The sequence below is a fragment of the Falco naumanni genome, chromosome Z (genome assembly GCF_017639655.2).
Source record: "Falco naumanni isolate bFalNau1 chromosome Z, bFalNau1.pat, whole genome shotgun sequence".
NCBI classification, from domain to species: domain Eukaryota; kingdom Metazoa; phylum Chordata; class Aves; order Falconiformes; family Falconidae; genus Falco; species Falco naumanni.
Window position 1 is genome coordinate 8,094,123 of NC_054080.1, and position 17,031 is coordinate 8,111,153.

A 17,031-nucleotide genomic window follows, 5' to 3' on the forward strand; every position below is an offset into this window, starting at 1 on the left:
GTACTCTCAAGAGACAAATAAAATCACTATTTGTTTTCAGCAGCATTTAAGGACATGTCTTGCAGTCAGAGGTAACCTGCAAAGCCTTGGCACTGACAAACACACCTTGAAAGCTCTTCACTCTGGAAAGTACCAAATGGAAACCAGTCCAGAAGAGGAAGGAAGGCCTTTCAAAGGGCCAGGTCAGTCCTCCACCACGCAGTTTGTGTACTATGGGAATACTCAGAACATGGTGCACAATATACAGAAATAACAAGTTAACCATTTCCCTCCTGCTCTATGTACAGTAGTACGTGCCCTGTTTTAATTTAACATCTATGTTAATGACCTTAAATTCCTCTCCTTATTGCAGAGACTTAGGATGTAGGAATCTCCTGCAATAAATTCCTTGGTTTGCATTTCCTTAATTATGGACAGACTGGAAAAGTACCGTAAGAGGTTATTGCTTCTGCAGCAAGCAGCAAAGTCCCTGCAGATGTTTCCATCTTATAGAGCATGGGAACAGATTTTACTGTTGAGTTTCATCATGAAAAAGCACAGACCTGAATTAACTGTTTAACAAAAACAAGGGTGACACCATTGTGAGTTAACATTTGGCTCTCCAGCAGTCTTGTGACCCCCAGATTCTGACACCTTTTGATAAAATCCCGACTTTTTAAATCAGAAAAAGAAGGTCTCTCACAGCCTAGTAACACCTCAAGCATCATACACCACTGCTTTAAAGCTGCTACTAGAGACACGGGGGAAAGCAGCACATGATTTTTTGCAGAGAGAGGGTTCAGAGTAGATAAAGTATGCTGGTAATTATTCTTTCACAGCATACTACTTGCAGAACTTCACATTAACAGCTAGGTTAATTACTTATACTCCCAGAGCTTATTTTGGAGTGGGCTCCGGATCCCTCCCTTGCAGTGCTCGCACACCTGCTCCCATGGCTGGTGGGTCAGGAAGCTGGCGGGTCAGGAAGCTGGCCAGCAGGGCTGCACAGGCCATTTTACTGGACCACTTCCCAGCCAAATTGGCAAGTATGACTTCCCTCTTGATGGCAACAGGGATTCAAACCTATCTGTGCTCCCAGCCACTCTTTTCTCGTACACCTATTTTGGCTGACTCTCTTAGCTAAGATGGTTATTCATTCTAGCAAGGAAATCCTTTTGCCCCTATAGTTGAAATATTTGCCAGTATAGTTTAAACTATGAATAAGCTATAAGGAGAAAGGTTTTTCTAACAAGTGCAGTGTTAAAGAGACTTTTGTCTACACAAGTAGCTTTGTTATAGATGTGACTCTCCCAGCATCTGAGCACCCTTCAGCCAAACTGGATGCTGGACCAGGGCTGTAGTTTCACACCTGTGGGCAGGAGTACCTCCTCACACCAGCATATGGAATTTACCTATCCCATCCATTCCTGGCCATCTCTACACAATCACCATGCAGCTGCATGGAAAACTGGATCGGTTAATGGATCTGAATTAAGCACAAAAGGCACAATCCATACCTTAGCGTTTAAAAATGAGTCTTTAGCCATCTTTTAAAATCCAAATATTAAACCCAAAATCATTTGATTTATAGAGACCCCACAGCCTGTATCAAATTTTACCTTCAGCTTTAGTTCTGCAATTTGCACTCCTGATTGCTTAACAGGACCTGTGGCCTTTAGGAAGCTACATTTCCTTATATTTTCCTTCAATAGGCTTGAAATATTCTGTTCTATTAGAGTTTCAGAAAAGGGTCAAGAACCATCAGTAGTCTGTGGTATACAAAACCCTGCCCCACCAGAACTGCAGTCCTACCTCATACCTTGAAACCAACCACCTGAAGTCCATTTTAAAATATTAAATCTGCACTGCTCAGTTGATGACTTACAAGTTATTCCCACAGCTTTCACATTTAAGCTAAATGATGACAAAAGATAACAAAGCATACCTAAAGCATGACTCTCTTCAACTTTCAGCCACAGCTCTTAAGTAAATATAGACCAAAACGTATCCAGCATTAAGCAGATCTTAAGAACATCTGTAGGATTTTTTTTAATAGGATTATTTTTTTAAAGAAGTGGTTAATCTACACTGCATTTATTTTCCTATATAAGACTACAAAATACTCACTCCTTGAGACCCTTGGAAACAAACTGAAGGTTGAGAAGAAGTACGGTCCTACAAAAGAAAGAAAATAAGTAAAATGACAAACCTCTGCACTTGTGCAGAAGTTTTTTGGCTGCAGAAAGAGAAGGTGATGTGCCCACAGCAAGTCGGAGGGCTCCTCCCAGTTGTACCATGGTGCAGACCCATCAGGTCAGGGCTCCTCGCAGCACCTGTGATTTCTTCTCTTCTAGGTGAAAAGCCCAAGAGCCTGTGTTTTATCCTGGCCAGCAAGGACACTGGGGGACCATGGGAGTCTGAGAAAATGCCACAGAGTGCACAGTATCTGCTGGCACTGAAAGGAAAAACAACCCCTTCCCTGCCCAAAGTATCACTGAAACATGGGAGTCCCAAGCAGCATGCTTCCCCCACCTGCCCTCTTGTCTCAGTTACGGATTGGGGTTGGCTTTGTTTCTGGAGACACAACTCAGGAACGAATTAAGTGATTAACACAGGCAACCAGCCTACTTGAAAGGTCTTGATAACAACGGCTTTCCTCATTAGGACAATGCTCAGGCCTCCATCGCTTCCCACTTTCTCAGATGACTGCTCTCTGCCTGGCCCCCCATGCACGCACCAGTCCTGCCAGTGGAAACCAGGCTTCCCACCACGGCACCACTGTGTGCTCCCCGCAGCGCCGACAGCCCTGCCGACCTCAGGAAGGCAGGGGATAACACCCCTCTTCTTCTCCTACACTCTTAAGCTAATTAACCTCAGCTACTAAGCGTCTTACTGGCGAAAAAGAGATTCAGTACAATCGAACTGGCCCTAAAAAACTTCAGATCTTACCCAAACAATCCTCACCTCTTCAGCTACTTAGCTGCCACGGGAAGCACAGCTGAAAATAATGAAAGCCACCTGCACCCTGTCTCTATAATTGCACAGCACCAAGTGCAGCCTGTTCCTGACCTGCAAGGCTGGAAGTGACCTGCACTGCTTCTGTGCTGACACCACAGCCCATGAAGACATAAAAAGTAAAAATCAAGGAGCTTGCCAGTTGGAAACTACTTTTCTCTCTCACAAGCTGGCTCCTGGTCACATCTGCTCCTTGGCACAGCCCAAACAGCAACACCACCAGTGCCAGCAGGAGCTCACTGATAAGAATATCCCATTTTAGTAGCAATGCTGACTTTGCTCAGCTTTACTGAATCCTGAAATTATGCTGCTGGACACAAAAACGTAGGGCAGCTATGCTGACTAGCTCAATTTGCGCGGCTTTGTCCACAGAGTGTTACAGGGAGTTTGCCAACCCACTGCAAACACTTACACTAAACAAGCTGCACCAAAAGATTAAATCCTAATGAATACAGACTTCATTCCAGCAAAAGAAGTGCTTATGGATTAACATTTAGGTGCTATTCAGGACTCGGCATCACTGGAAAGGTGAGCTAGATCCAGCCCCTGTTGTCCCCTCCCTCCAGCCACAGGTTCCTCCTCCTTGACTTGCACTTGCCTCGCCCTTTTGCAGCAATACCTCTCACTCGTCCAGCAGAAAACTGCCCCCGCTGGGCTGCGCGACAAGTTGATGCCGCTCACACGGGTGCCAGCAAGCGCTGGAGCCTGCAGAGAGGGGGCAGCAGGAGCGCACAACGAAGTGGAGCCTCGCCGGTGCTCCATGTCACCTGCGAGCATCACCCAACGCTGCAAAACCCCAGAGCGGGGCTCAGGCAGAAATAATACCACTGGAGAGCTGCCGTCCCCACACGGGTTGGCAGTGGGGTCTTCACAAATCCCTGTGCATGGCTTGCAGTGATTGGAGGCTTACACGCTATCTCAAGCTATGCAGCAGCTGATAACACAGGCAACCTTAAGCCCTGAAACGGCTTGCTGCAAATTTGTCTGCTCCGCAATACCTCCTGACTTAAAGCCAGGAAGTTTTAGAAGTGAGCAGAATTTTGACCTGTCTGCCTAACGAGCACATACAAGTAAACTCCCTTTACAAATGCCATGGGTTACACGTGCAAAGTCTGGCACACAGTTACGAGTCCTAAACATTGTCTGAGGTTTTCCAGAACAAAGTTTAATGTTCCACACAGAAATGAACATATGAAGACACTTCACAAAACACTGAGGCAGACAGGTGATGCAGCGGTTGCACAGGACCACACAGCAGCCATCACCTTCTCACAGCAGCTCACAGAATTTGACACAAGCTGGTTTTTGACCTGGAGAAACTGTGCTGGTGTAACCAGCTGGCTCCCCTGCTTCAGTGTGAGAAAATGCCTTTTAAAAAAATAATCTGAATTTAGCAGGGCATCAGGCAGAAAGGTCTCACCTACCCGCTGGCAGGTAAGCAGAAAACAGCTCTCTTCCCTTGCATCCCTCACAAACCAGGACTGTACAGGGGACTCAAAACGTGGGGGCCCAAGAGCTTTACACAGCACCAAAGCGATCCTCTCCACCACTCAGCACCCTCCCAGATGGTGCCTGGCACTCTGCTAGCTTTTCTGGCTAGTGATGCACACCGAACAAACAACTTCCAAGGACTGGAAACAGCAACTCCAGGATCTCTCAGCCTGTAATTGCAACTGCCCATTCCAAGTTTCATGTTATACAGAGCTTATTTTTCCCCTGCATGTTACTTTACCTATGGTGAAAACCATATGCCACCTTTTTTGCCAGTGATCCAGATTGGCAAGGTCTTTCTGGAGCTCCTCAGTATCACTTTCTGATCACCTGAAAAATCCAAGTATCACCTCCAAGCTGTGACATCTCAGTACCTTCTCCAAGCCACACCTGAAACTTTAGGTGAAACTGGCTCCAGAACTGACTCAACCGGGGAAATCAGAGGTGGGCTCACTTCCACCACTGCTAAGCCAGACCCCTTTCTGCACATCATTCCTCTCACCTAACATGTCAGCTGACACCTTTTCCCAGTCCACTCTCACCAGTTTGGCCAGGTGAGCCCAACACTTCTGAAACACTGCGAACTTGAAAACCCTGTGATCCCACACCTGGGGCATAAACTCCAGAGTCCCACCCAGTTAGCCCAAGGAAGTGATCGTGGAAAAAACTGTTAGCCCCCTTAACAGCTGGAGCAACATCCACATTGCAGGGCTAAGGAGTAGCAATAATCAGGTATCAACTCAGCTGAAAACCAAGTTACAAACAGCTCCAGGCACACTTCACTTAAGTAACTACTCTTTATTTGCCTCTGAAGATTTTATTTAAGATAACAAATGTTCTCCTACACAAGACTGGTTAAAAAAAAAAAAATCACAAGAGGAGCTGTGACAGTCAGGTCTTGAATCTCAAATTGTGGAGGGCAAGAACTCAAGACCTAGCCAGCTTTCTTATCCAAATCCACTATTTTGCTTAATAGTCTTTGGGCAGGGACTGCATCTGCTCACAAGACTCAAGATCTGCACGCACACACCGCACACGGCAAATAACTTCAATATTTGTAAGGCATCACTCTTGCATATAAAGCTAACTATATACTGCTTTTCAGGCATGCTGACTCCGAGTGAGCAGAAGACGCCTTCATATCAGCACATTAGATACCGTGATGTATAATAAAATTTTTCATATGCTTCGATAATTTTTAAAGAGCTATGTATTACATAGGAGGCGAGAACAAGGTACTGGTGCTCCCTGGCAATGCCATCCTAAGGATTTTCCTGCTCCCCTCCTCCTCTTTTCAGCCTCGGCGTTTACAGCCACCCTCTGAGCCCAAAAAAGTTATCTGTCAGTTTGGAGCACTGTTGTGTCAACGAGCGCAACTTATGCTGAGGAACTCCTCACAAGCAGAAGAAAAAATAGGGAAGAAAGACTACCTGCAGTGAAAAAGTCCACTGAATTACTACAGATGGTGTTATCACTGCCACAGAGGATCCCTCCTTACGTAAACACTGCAGCGAGCACATCGGTCACATCAGGCCTGCCAACAGCTGCAAGGACCAAGGAGCCAAAGCAGCCAGCAAGGCTGCACTTAATGAAGTTCAGATCACCAGCTCTGACCTCCAAATGCATAGTATATTGAAACAACCATGCTGTGGGGCGGCACAGTCATTCTGATACATGGATATGGATATGTAATGGGAATTTAGCCTGCTTTGGTGGCTCTTGATTAGTTTTGATTCATCTCCTTAGGTGGCTCCTAATCCTCCCAATTAGTTTTGGAGTTTTGTTTTGTTGGTGTGGTTTTTGTTGTGTAGGTTTTTGGGTTTTTTTTTAATACACCATGTCTTCATACAATCTAGACAGTGTTAAGTGAGCAGGAAAACCCAAAACACTGTAAAAAACTTAGCACACGGCTGTGCAACTTGGTTATTGTATAAACCCTAGAAACACAGCACTCATCGTTACACAGAGAGTGCTTCACAAATACCAGTGCATTTATCCTCTATTCACCATAAGCAGGCATTACGACCATCTAACAAGCAGTAAAAGAGAGACAGGATTATGATCTGCGGTACCTGCCAGTTTTGGGGGTCAACTGTGAAAAGTCAGAAGTTCTGATCTCCACTGAGACTCACTGGCACTTGATATTCTCACCTGTAGCTCCTGGTTCCCTTCACTTTACCCACAACCAGTGCGCAGCAGCAGCAGTTTGCATGAGGGATGCTGCCAAAGGGAGCACTCGACCGCCTGGTGCCAAAATCAGACTGCCAGCACCAGCAGCAGCACCAGGTAACCAGAAGCAGCGTGCAGATGCAGAGGGGAACGGGACTCCCTGGTGCACCTCATCAGTTCACCCCATCTCCTGGAGCCACAGCTCTGAGGTTGCAGCCCTGGGGCTCAACAGGTGCAGCCTTGGGAGAGGGAAATTGGTTGGAGATGCTGGCTCAGAAGGCAGGATCGCCTCTCGTAGGGAAGCTGACAAATAGATTTACTTAGCTGTATTGGATAACAAAGTTTTACTCTTGTCACATGGCCATCAGCTGCTAAACAGCTCACGTGTCTGAAAAAGGAAGGTCAAGCTCCTTTCTCTACCCATTTCCTCCAGCACTTGTGTGTCTCTTCCGGACCCTCATTCAGCTTGCTAACCTAGAAGATGATGTTCCCCAAAAAGTAGTTAAATGGGTAGTTTGCTCCAGTGGAAAGAAGTGGAATAGGACTTTCCCCTTTCAGGAGTCAGGAAACCTCAAACCTGTCCAAGCCATCTCAAAATCCCACCCTGGACTTTCACAGCTCAGTTGTGTCTCTGCTGATCACCTGTGCATGGTGCAGGTGAAGCACTATGATCAGGCCATCATATTTGCTATGACAGAATTTAGCTGCCCTAAGTTTTTCCTGCAGTCTGGTGTCTTGTTAGCCATGACCCCCTGACATCTGAAACAGGATACACATCTTAGTCACTTCATACCAGACCTCTGACTTGTCCAGGGCAGTCCTGTGCCCTACAGGAGGCTGGAATTCCGCAGGAAGGTAATGCAGTTGACTGCTCACTCATTCTCTCTCCCCAGTCTTCTCCATCACTCCCAGTTAACCCCAGTCCGCTCTTCTCTTTCCCTAGGGCTTATCTTCCCATCTTCTCAAGCCAAGTCTCACATCATGAACTGCCCAGCTGCCCATCATCACCCCACCACAGGTGCCAAAGCCCATACTTGTATACCTTAATCAAAATTAATAGTGCCACAGACGATGCTCTGGGATCTTGAAGCATGCTGGTCACTATGGTTGAAGGAAATCTAGTCAAGAATGTCCTGTCACCTGAATGTGGTCGACTCCAGACCAAGATGATGGAGCACATAAAATGAGCAGGAAATCAGAGTTTGTTCTCACCTACACTAAGCTGCAGAGATCAGGTCTGCCAAAGAGATAAAATTTCTGTCCTGTGTTTCTGAAGGTGGAGGTGAAGTTAGATGTTTTTTAAATGTAAGAATTTAATTGCTTCTCAAGTTTTAACTGACACACGAGCCAAGAAAATTCTTAGCAGAGTTAACAACAAGGAGCAAGCACTTAGTTTTTTATGCAGACTGTTTAAATTTGAGCCTTAAGTGATTAAGTATACAGACCCTGATTACATGCTCCCTAGGTTCTACAGGTTATGGGGTAAGCAGGTCATCAGAGGGTTATCCTGACACACTTTGCGATATTACTTGTGTTACACAGATAAGATCACCCAGCACAGAACAGAGGCAGCAGTGGAGCTGTATGTTACCTTCCTTGCATTCCCTTCACTGCGTCCACCATTATCACTAATTGCTGATTTTAAGTCTTCATTGCAAATTTTTCAGTTGCACCATCAGAACTGAAATGGGTCTGCAAGGTAGCTGAACATTAAGGTAGTGAGAGGGAAGGTATCACCAGATACGGACCATCAATCCTGTCCTCCTCTGGCATCTGGCACCGCACAAACACGGTGAGCTAGCAGATCACACCCAGACCTACCTAAAATGGAGACAACAGAAAGAGACAATTTCTTCTCCTTCCTCCCCCTCATGCCAACGTTCTCGTCAACTACTAATAAAACAAACCAAAAAAGCATCTGCAACGAGGTGACTGAGGATCACATCCTGAATAGTTCTGCGGGAGGTTTTTCTGTCAGTGCAAAAGTTAGCAATGTGTGATTTGGTTGAAGAGTTTAAAAGACGACCCTTTCTAAACCCAGAAATTCCAGAAGCTAGAGTAAGAAAGCTCGAAGGTTTTATGTCCCATTATTCTTCCACTTGTCGCTGCTCAAATGGCACATTCAAACTCCAGCAGGGCGAGATTACGGAAAGCAGACCTGCAGGAAGAATCACAGCGTCATTGACTGTCAGGGAGATGAAGAAATAGTCAAATAGGGAAAAGAATTTTAGTTGTTTTCTTTTATCTTAATGACCACCAATAGCTCTTTATTGAGTTTGCAATATCCTGATGATTAGGCATGTATTGCTCATTTTTCATGCAAAATTACACTAACTTGGAAATTTATCCTGGTTTGGAAAGCGAAAAACACAGGTAAATAATTAAGTTGTTTCATAAACCAGAAATAATTAAACCTCTTCCGAGACGCATATACCTGCAAGTAAAGAAAATACTTTTACTACAGGCAGCACAATTTCCAACTCGTCAAGTGCTGAAAGGCGCAGAAGTGTTGGGACGTCAAACCGCAGCCTCGCGTGTGGCACCTGCTCTCCGCTCCCGCTCCCACCGGCGGAGCGCGAGGGATGTGCTCCGGTGCCGGGCGCGCCCGTCGCACCTGCACCCCGCTGCCGGCGGGAGAGCATCCCCTCCCGGGAGCACGGAGCTCGCCTGTCCTAGTGACTTCCAGGCTCTCTGCGCGGACGCCGGCACCACGAGCAAACGCCAAATCGCCCGAGTCACTTCCAAAGGACGGCACCTGGCGCGCGCGGCTCCAGGGCGGAGCAGCCCAACGGGCACCCGTCCCCGCCGTGGGGATGCTGCACCCGCCGGGACAGCCCCGCGGCGCGGGGACGCGGGCTCGGGTCCGTCTGGTATAACGACAAAGCAGCTGATGCTCGCCGGGCGGCACGCCAAAGGGCTGCGGAAAGTTTACCAAGCGTCACGCAGCGCGGAGAAGGTGCGACGACCTCCAACTTCCACCGGGCGCTCCGCACCCGTTCCCCGCCGGCGGCGGCTGCGTCCCGCGGCGCCCACGGAGCACGACGCGCGGGGACCGGTCCCCACGGCACCAGCCCGCCGCCACCGCCGGCGGGAGGCAGGAGCGCCGGGATGCGCACCGAGCACGGGCGGCGTAACGACGCGAACCCGCGGGGCTCGGCAGCCGCCGCGCTCACCTTGCCACCCTGGTAGCTCTCCAGCGCTCGCTGGCCCGTCTCGGTCAGCTTGACGTGCAGCACCTTGACATTCGGTTTCCCCGTCCCGCAGGACACGCCGTGCCTCGCCCCGTCCCTCAGTCCCGCCATCTTACACGCCCCTCAACCGCCGCCGCCGCCGGCCGCTCCGGCCGCTCGCGCGCTACAGCCATGCCCGCGCAGCCGCGCCGCGCCCATTGGCCGGGCCGGGCGGAGCCCCCCGCTGAGGGGCGGGGCGGGGCGGGGCGGGGTCGCGGGGCCGGCGCGCGCTGCGCGCCAGTCTCGGTAAACGGCCGTTGGGCCGGGCCGCGCCGGGCCGTCGTTTAAGCGCTGAGAGCGCGGCGAGGGCCCGGCTGGCCGCGTCCCGCCGAGGCTGCGCGTCCCGCCGGGCCTGAGGGTGAGCACGGGGAACCCCGCCGCGCCCTGTGCCGGGAGAAGCCGGCCTCGGGCCGGGAAAGTGAGGCGGCGCAGGTGCGGACACCGGGAGGCACGGTGCCCTGCGCGCTCCGGAGGCGTCACCGCGCGCCGGGCGGTGCTGGTCCCGCAGGCCGGTTGGCCGGTTCACCTGCCGCACCGCCACCGCTAAGTAGTGTTTTTTTAAAAAGCAAAAAAGGAGCGCGCTGGCCGTTGGAGCTGCGGAAGCAGCGCTGCAGCGCGAACCGGGGGTCACCGGGTGCTGCCGCAGACAGCTGCCCGCCTTCGCTGCCTCACCGGTGACGGAGCAGCTGCAACGCCGGGCGCGGCCGCGGCGCGCTGCCCCTGGCACGGCTGGCCCGGCGCCGGGCGCTCAGCCTGCAAGGGTGCTGCGGGGCCGCGGCTGTGCGGGTCCTGTCTGAGGAGCCCCCGGGCCTTCCGGCACCCCGCGGCTCCCTAAAAAGATCGAGCCGACAGCATCCAGGGGCTCCCGTGTGCTCCGCGCTGACGTGCAAGGGTGATCAGTTTTGCGCTGGCCAAAATTACAGGCTGATACCTCTGCTGACTGCAGGTTGCCATTTAAGTTACTTACATGCGTGCGAAATACTTTATAGGCAGCTTAAAATCGTTCTGCTTTCATTTTCCCCGTACCCAATCTTACTCCTGGCTCCACAATTCATCTCAGTCAGCCGGCACACAAAAAACCCCATGACCCAAAACCTTGTCCATTCTTCACAGAGTGAAGGTTTAAAAGCAAACTAGTTAAAATGCATTGACTGTTATCTTCCAAAGCACATTCTTAATGTCACAAATTAAAATCTTGTCTTTACCTTCAAGAGCATGTCTGTATCTGCCCTGATCTGGTCTTCTGACTGCCATGCTGAGATTGTAATTTGCTGTTTTGGTTTTCTTCTCCACCAATATTGTTCTTTTCTTCCACTAGTAGTTGCTCTTTCTTCTGTACTGCCCTGGACCAAAACAACTTTCTGATATATGTATATACATGCATATATATATATACACACCCCTATATGCATGTATATGTATATATACACACATATATACATGCATATACAAATAGATATACACACACATACCCTCATACAAACCCCTTTCTTCAGGTCATTTCTTACCTGTTTGGCTTCACCTTTTTATGGTTGTTACTTCCTGGCCAAACTAAGTAAACAAAATGCGTAATAATAAGAGAACTAAATGGTAATCTCTTGACCATATAATGCATAATTCTATCTATATTGTATCATTTCGTGTTTAGGGAAGGCTTAATTAAGTCCTATAACTGTAATAGGTGTGTCTATGCAGTGTTCTGTTGCAATCAAGGTTGCCTATATAAGTTTCTTTGCAAGACTGGTTCTCTGGAATGTGAATCTTTCTTAACACAACTACTTTATTATATAAATAATAACATCTCAGGGACCAGTAGGGTAGACATCAGTGATTTCTTCAAAATGTCCTGAAGTTCTCACCAGGTCATAATATGTACAGCAAAGTCGTAACACAGAGTCTGTACAAAAACAAAGTAGAAGGCAAAATGTTTGTGTGAGCACCTTGAGGAGAGCTCATGGTATTAGTGAGGCAGTACCTTCATTCTCATCCTCCTCTGAGCTTGCAGTTCCTGTAATATGTTCTGCCATTGCTCAGCCCTTTAGAGAGTTTTCTGCTTTTTGCTTTCCTTCTGTTTGGTTGGTTGGTGTTTTTTTGTTTGGGGTGTGTGTGTGAGGTGTATAATAATTTTCTCTGTATTTCTAGATACCAGGTGAATTAAAAACTGAGAATAGAGCTGTCTGCTTCAGCTCCTGACTTTGAGACTTTCCCATCCATTTCCCCTATATTAAGCTCCCAAACATCACTGCAGGAAGAAGGTAGCAGATCTTCCCCTTGCCAACAGCCCCAGGAAAAGCAGAGAGAACCTCAGCTCTAAGACACACAGCCAGGAGCTTTAGTAAAGCAAGCCAAAGCTTTACAGTGGAAAAAATAAACACCTTTCAGCAACTGCAGAAACAAAGCTTAATTTATGCTCATTTTGCCTGCTTGCAGATTTTCTTTCTGCTGTTAGTTTTCATGTGTTACAATATGGAGAATGTAAATAATCTTTGGTAGGAAATGAAACATTTCTGGTTATTCAGTTAATTTAGGATCTAGTCCAGCTCCTGTTATCAGGATCGAAGTGAACAAGGATACAATACGAGACTCGCAAAAAAATAATGGACAGCTTACCAGGTTGATAATGGTGCCGCAGCTCACTCTTTGGTTTCACAAAATGAGTTCACAGGCCCTGTTCCTGAAAACAGCCCCCAGAAGAAAACCCTGCGTGCATCCCACAGGAGTCAGAAGCCTTGCATTCCCCACACTGCAGTATTTTTTGCTCTTTAGGGCTTGCCTGTGTAGGGAAAAACCTGTGGTCTTGCCAATGTATGGAGTTGAACCTTTTTAATTAAAGGTGTGATTGCATGCTGAGCTACTTAAACCAGTGCAGCTTTGTAAGTGGACACCTTTGGGCTAATGACAGAGGCTTCTTTCACAGTAAATCGTTTTAAGCTTATCTTGCAGAAGTGAATTAAGAAATGTTGACACAACCTGCTTTGGTGGCAAGTAACAAGTGATATAATTTCTTCCACCAGCGCAGGTAGATATGGAAGAAGGCTTTTTTTCTTTCTCTTCCTTGTTTTAAATGCAAATTCCATGCATGGATGAGCTTTAATATTTGTGCAGTTTCTAGATCTTCTGATGATTAGATTTTTTTTCATACAGCATTCTGCAATTGTCAAGGTGAGAAATACAATTTCATCTTAAAATGCTGAAACTATTGCTTCTTCCTGATGGCGGCTTTCTATAGGCAGAGGCTAGTACATGTATGTGAAGTTTGGGAGGTATTTTTGTTACTGTTTGAACTGGAGAGTGTGTGAAGGAGAGGAGCTGACTATACTGGTAGTTTTGTATGCTGTTTCCTCTTCCATAGTCTGCTTTGCCGTAGAAGAGCTGCTTGGAGAAAGGAGCTGTAAAATAAGAAGCTTGGTAGCTGGGCAACAGTGTCATTCATCCCTTGCCTAGTGAGGTGTGACAGAGCAGTGTATGTGCCGAAAGGAGTCAGGGTTGCATATGGAAAAAAACTGATGTGATTCAGAGGTGCACCATTATGCTTATAGAAAACACAACAACCAAAGGGAAGTGACAGATAAAAGCAGACCATTTTCTTTCCTTCTACTGCTTTGCCTGCATTTCATTCCATACTGAAATGAGCACAAATGCTTCGCGCTTTCTTAGTGCTGTAGTGCAGTTACGTGCGTGCACACATGCACAAAATTGAAGAACACTCATTACCAATGTTTTTAAGGTATATGGTGCGTTAGCTTGCACGCTACTGTGACACATGGTTTAGCTGACCAGTAGTAGGAATTGGGCTGTTGCTCCTGTGATGCTGTTGCTGAAAATCAGCAGTGCTTTGCTCTCTGTTCAGGAAGGGAGGAAGGAGATAGCGATGCTTTGGAAACCCTTCCATTTCTGGCAAGGGTTCCTCCGGACCCCTGTGCGGATGAGCAGACGGTGGCTCAGCACACCTGAAGTGCCACTGTGGAGCACTAGGCAGGGCAGGCTGCTTGGAGCCTGATGAAGGCAACTAACTGCAAAGGACTTTCACAACTACAAGGTTTTGACATGAACTTCCTCTCGCTAATGTCACTGGTAGGACATCCCCATGCTCCTGTTCAGTAAGACTGGGTCTCCCAGGTGATTGCCATGACCCAGCTTGTGGGTTTTTGGGGTTTTCTTTGTTTATGCTTGGTAACTGATGTTACTATAACCAGAGTTTAGATGGCTTCAGTCCTGCACACTCCTGCTGTAAAATTGAACCTACTGAAACACGTGGCTCACTTGGATAAACAGGACTCCTCAAGGTCTTAACATCTAGCACTTCCTCTAACAATTGTACTTAAAAACACATAAAGTAGCCAGCATTTGGGGAAAAACATCCAATTACTGCTGCGAAGCGGCCGTTCGCGTTATTTGTTCCTTCTTTAATGCGTAGTGAGCTCTTTGTAGTTTATGGGGCAATGGAGGCTACAGTGGCACTTGATGCTGCTGGAAGAGAGGTGAATGTTTTAGGCCCATTTTGTGGTCTGCCAAGAAAAATCACCATTTCCTCATTATGAAGGCTAAAAATATACTTCCAGAGATAGTGGGAACAAAATCTTTAAGTGTACCTGAGAAATGGTTGTATTTAGTTTTCAGTAGTCTTCAACAGTAAATTAGTTACAAGAACGTCAAAAGGTTGCTTTCAGATTCAGTGCAGTGTTGAGTTATTAATCTGCTTAACCACTTAAGTGGTTCTTTCCCTACATTCATAAAACATTAGTGTCAATTAGTGAAATACTGTCTGTCATACAGGCTATGTCAAATTACATGTTATATATGTATGTGTGTATAAAAACATGCATGTTTTTATAGCTGTATCCCTTACCCCTGTTCTACGCAGGATCACTGTGTCAAAAAGTGAAACCTCATCCCTTCTCATGAACCCCACAACAGGTATCATATAGGGTCCAGTGCATAATTCCTGTGCAATCCTAGTCCTTTGTACAGCAGCCTTCTGCATCTGCCTAGTGCCAAGGTTGAGTTTGCAAATTTTTTAATTTTTTTTTTTACTACTTATTTTTACTATTACTCACTGCCTGTGTGAGACTGAGAGGTGAACCATTTTCAAATTGCCCAAACAAATTATTTAGGTATATTACTGGTCTATATGAGGCACAGGAAAGATCAGGAAGTGTTTAGAAAGTAGAATTATTTTGTGTAACCTTTATGCAGTCTTAAGCTAATGGCTGTTTTCTGTTGGTCATAAAGCTATGCTTTTGCCTGTGTGTATGTGTGCATATATATATGTATGTATGTATGTATATGTGTATGTATGTATGTATAATCATAGAATGGTTTGGGTTGAAAACAACCTTAAAGACCACCCAGTCCCACCCCCTTGCTATGGGCAGGGACACTTTCCACTACCTCAGGTCACTCCCAGCCCCGTCCAGCCTGGCCTTGAGCCCTGCCAGGGATGGGGCACCCACAGCTGCTCTGGGCAGCCTGGGCCAGCGCCTCACCGCCCTCACAGTAAAAAAAAAAAAAAAAAAAAAAAAAAAAAAGTATTAAATATATATATACACACACACATATACATACACACACATGTATGGTCTTTATTTTATATATGCATGTAAATATAGATATGGTATTTATTTCTGTGGCATATGTATCAAAGCATAGGCAAGATTTCTGTTTTCAAAATGCTGTTGAAAATATAGAAGCATGTAAAAATGTTTTGTGATAACTTAAATCTACTAATCATCACTGTTACTTTTCCCCCTGAAATTCAGCAGAATTGTGAAACAGAGATATACCTGCACAATGTATGCTGTAGTTATTCTTGACTCCTGCAGTCTTCCCTGCCTGTAAACACAATCCTTTCTTTATCCTGCTTAAAGAAAAAAACATGTTGTAGGCAAAGAACTAGTTGGATAGACACTGTCCATGTATTGGCAACATGCCATGCAGGCATGGAAGCACCCACCGCATACAGCACAGCATGCTGCCTTTGTTTTATCAGAAGTTGCATGGCTGTGATGTGTTTTAAATTCCCCTGGATAACGTGAAGTTGCTAAGGTAACTGAGATTTGGATGAAGACGTAGGAGAACTAGTCAGTAATTTATTTGGCTGAAGGACATTATCCACTTCTGTAATCAATTATACAGAAATGTAATCATGTCATGACAGTCTGACATTTCTGAAGCAAATGCTGTACTTCTATTAAGGCATAGCTTCAGATGCAAAAGGATGAATGTGTATGCTTCTCTGAAATTTTCTAGTGGTTTTAAACCAAATTACTGCTTATTATGAGATAGAAGGGATGACGCTAGGATAATTATTCTGTATACAGCCAAGATAGGAAGAAACTATGATTTGACTTAATATCAATATTAAAAAAATTGACTTTGCAACTTTGTTGACTTTATGATTAATGTTTGAAGGAGGTGAATAGAGTGACAGAGTAGTACACGGAAAGTTCTGTAAGATTTTTTGTTGTTGCTGCTCTGTTTTATATATGTTTGTGTGTTTTAGTCCGTGACTCCAAAAGACCATTTCTGCTGGTAGTTCAATATGCATGTAAGGGTTTGTGGGAGGAAAGGTAAACCAAAGTCATGTATGTCTAAAGCAGAATCACTATCAAGTGCTTGCTCTCTGCTGTGAAAACTTAGTTTAATTAGTCCGGCGTTGGTAATGTTAACATGCTGTTTCCAAATCTCATTCATTTTCTTGGTCAGTCATCAAGGCATGAAATCTGTTTCCCTGGCTGGTTAAGGTGTTTTTGCTGGGTAAAATGATACATGCACGGGCTTTTTTCATAGTCAACAAAATGGTCCAAAGCCATGGTGGATGCTTTGAATGGCAAATGCTTTGGATGGCAGATGCTTTGGGTGCCATCAGAGGGGTCCTCTGCTCTTCAGGCTGTTGTCTGAGTGTCTCGTCCCTGTGCAGGGCCCACGTGGGAGCCCCAGCCTCAGCTCCCAGTCCTGAAGCGGGCAGGCATTGTGGGGGGACCTGCCTGTGACACGAGGGGCTCTGCGCACCACGTCAGCACCCGAAACTGAAGCTGATAACAGGTGGTTTTCCCACACCTGAACTCTGCCTGCCTCATTCACTGTTGCAAAGGGTTAAAATGCAAAAACAAAAAGCGCCACCTAAAGTCCCTCCAACATTGTGGGG

At 46.5% G+C, this 17,031-nt stretch overlaps 1 protein-coding gene across 1 annotated transcript in view; it reads right to left on the reverse strand.

Moving 5' to 3' along the window:
- ELL2 (elongation factor for RNA polymerase II 2) overlaps positions 1-9,956 on the reverse strand; it is a 37,203-nt gene extending 27,247 nt beyond the window's left edge. The window contains exons 1-2 of the mRNA XM_040580075.1: positions 9,828-9,956; positions 2,107-2,154 (exon numbers count right to left, since the gene is read on the reverse strand). Coding sequence (XP_040436009.1) covers positions 2,107-2,154; positions 9,828-9,956 — 177 coding nt within the window. The remainder of the gene's footprint in view (positions 1-2,106; positions 2,155-9,827) is intronic.
- Between the last annotated feature and the right edge of the window lie 7,075 nt (positions 9,957-17,031).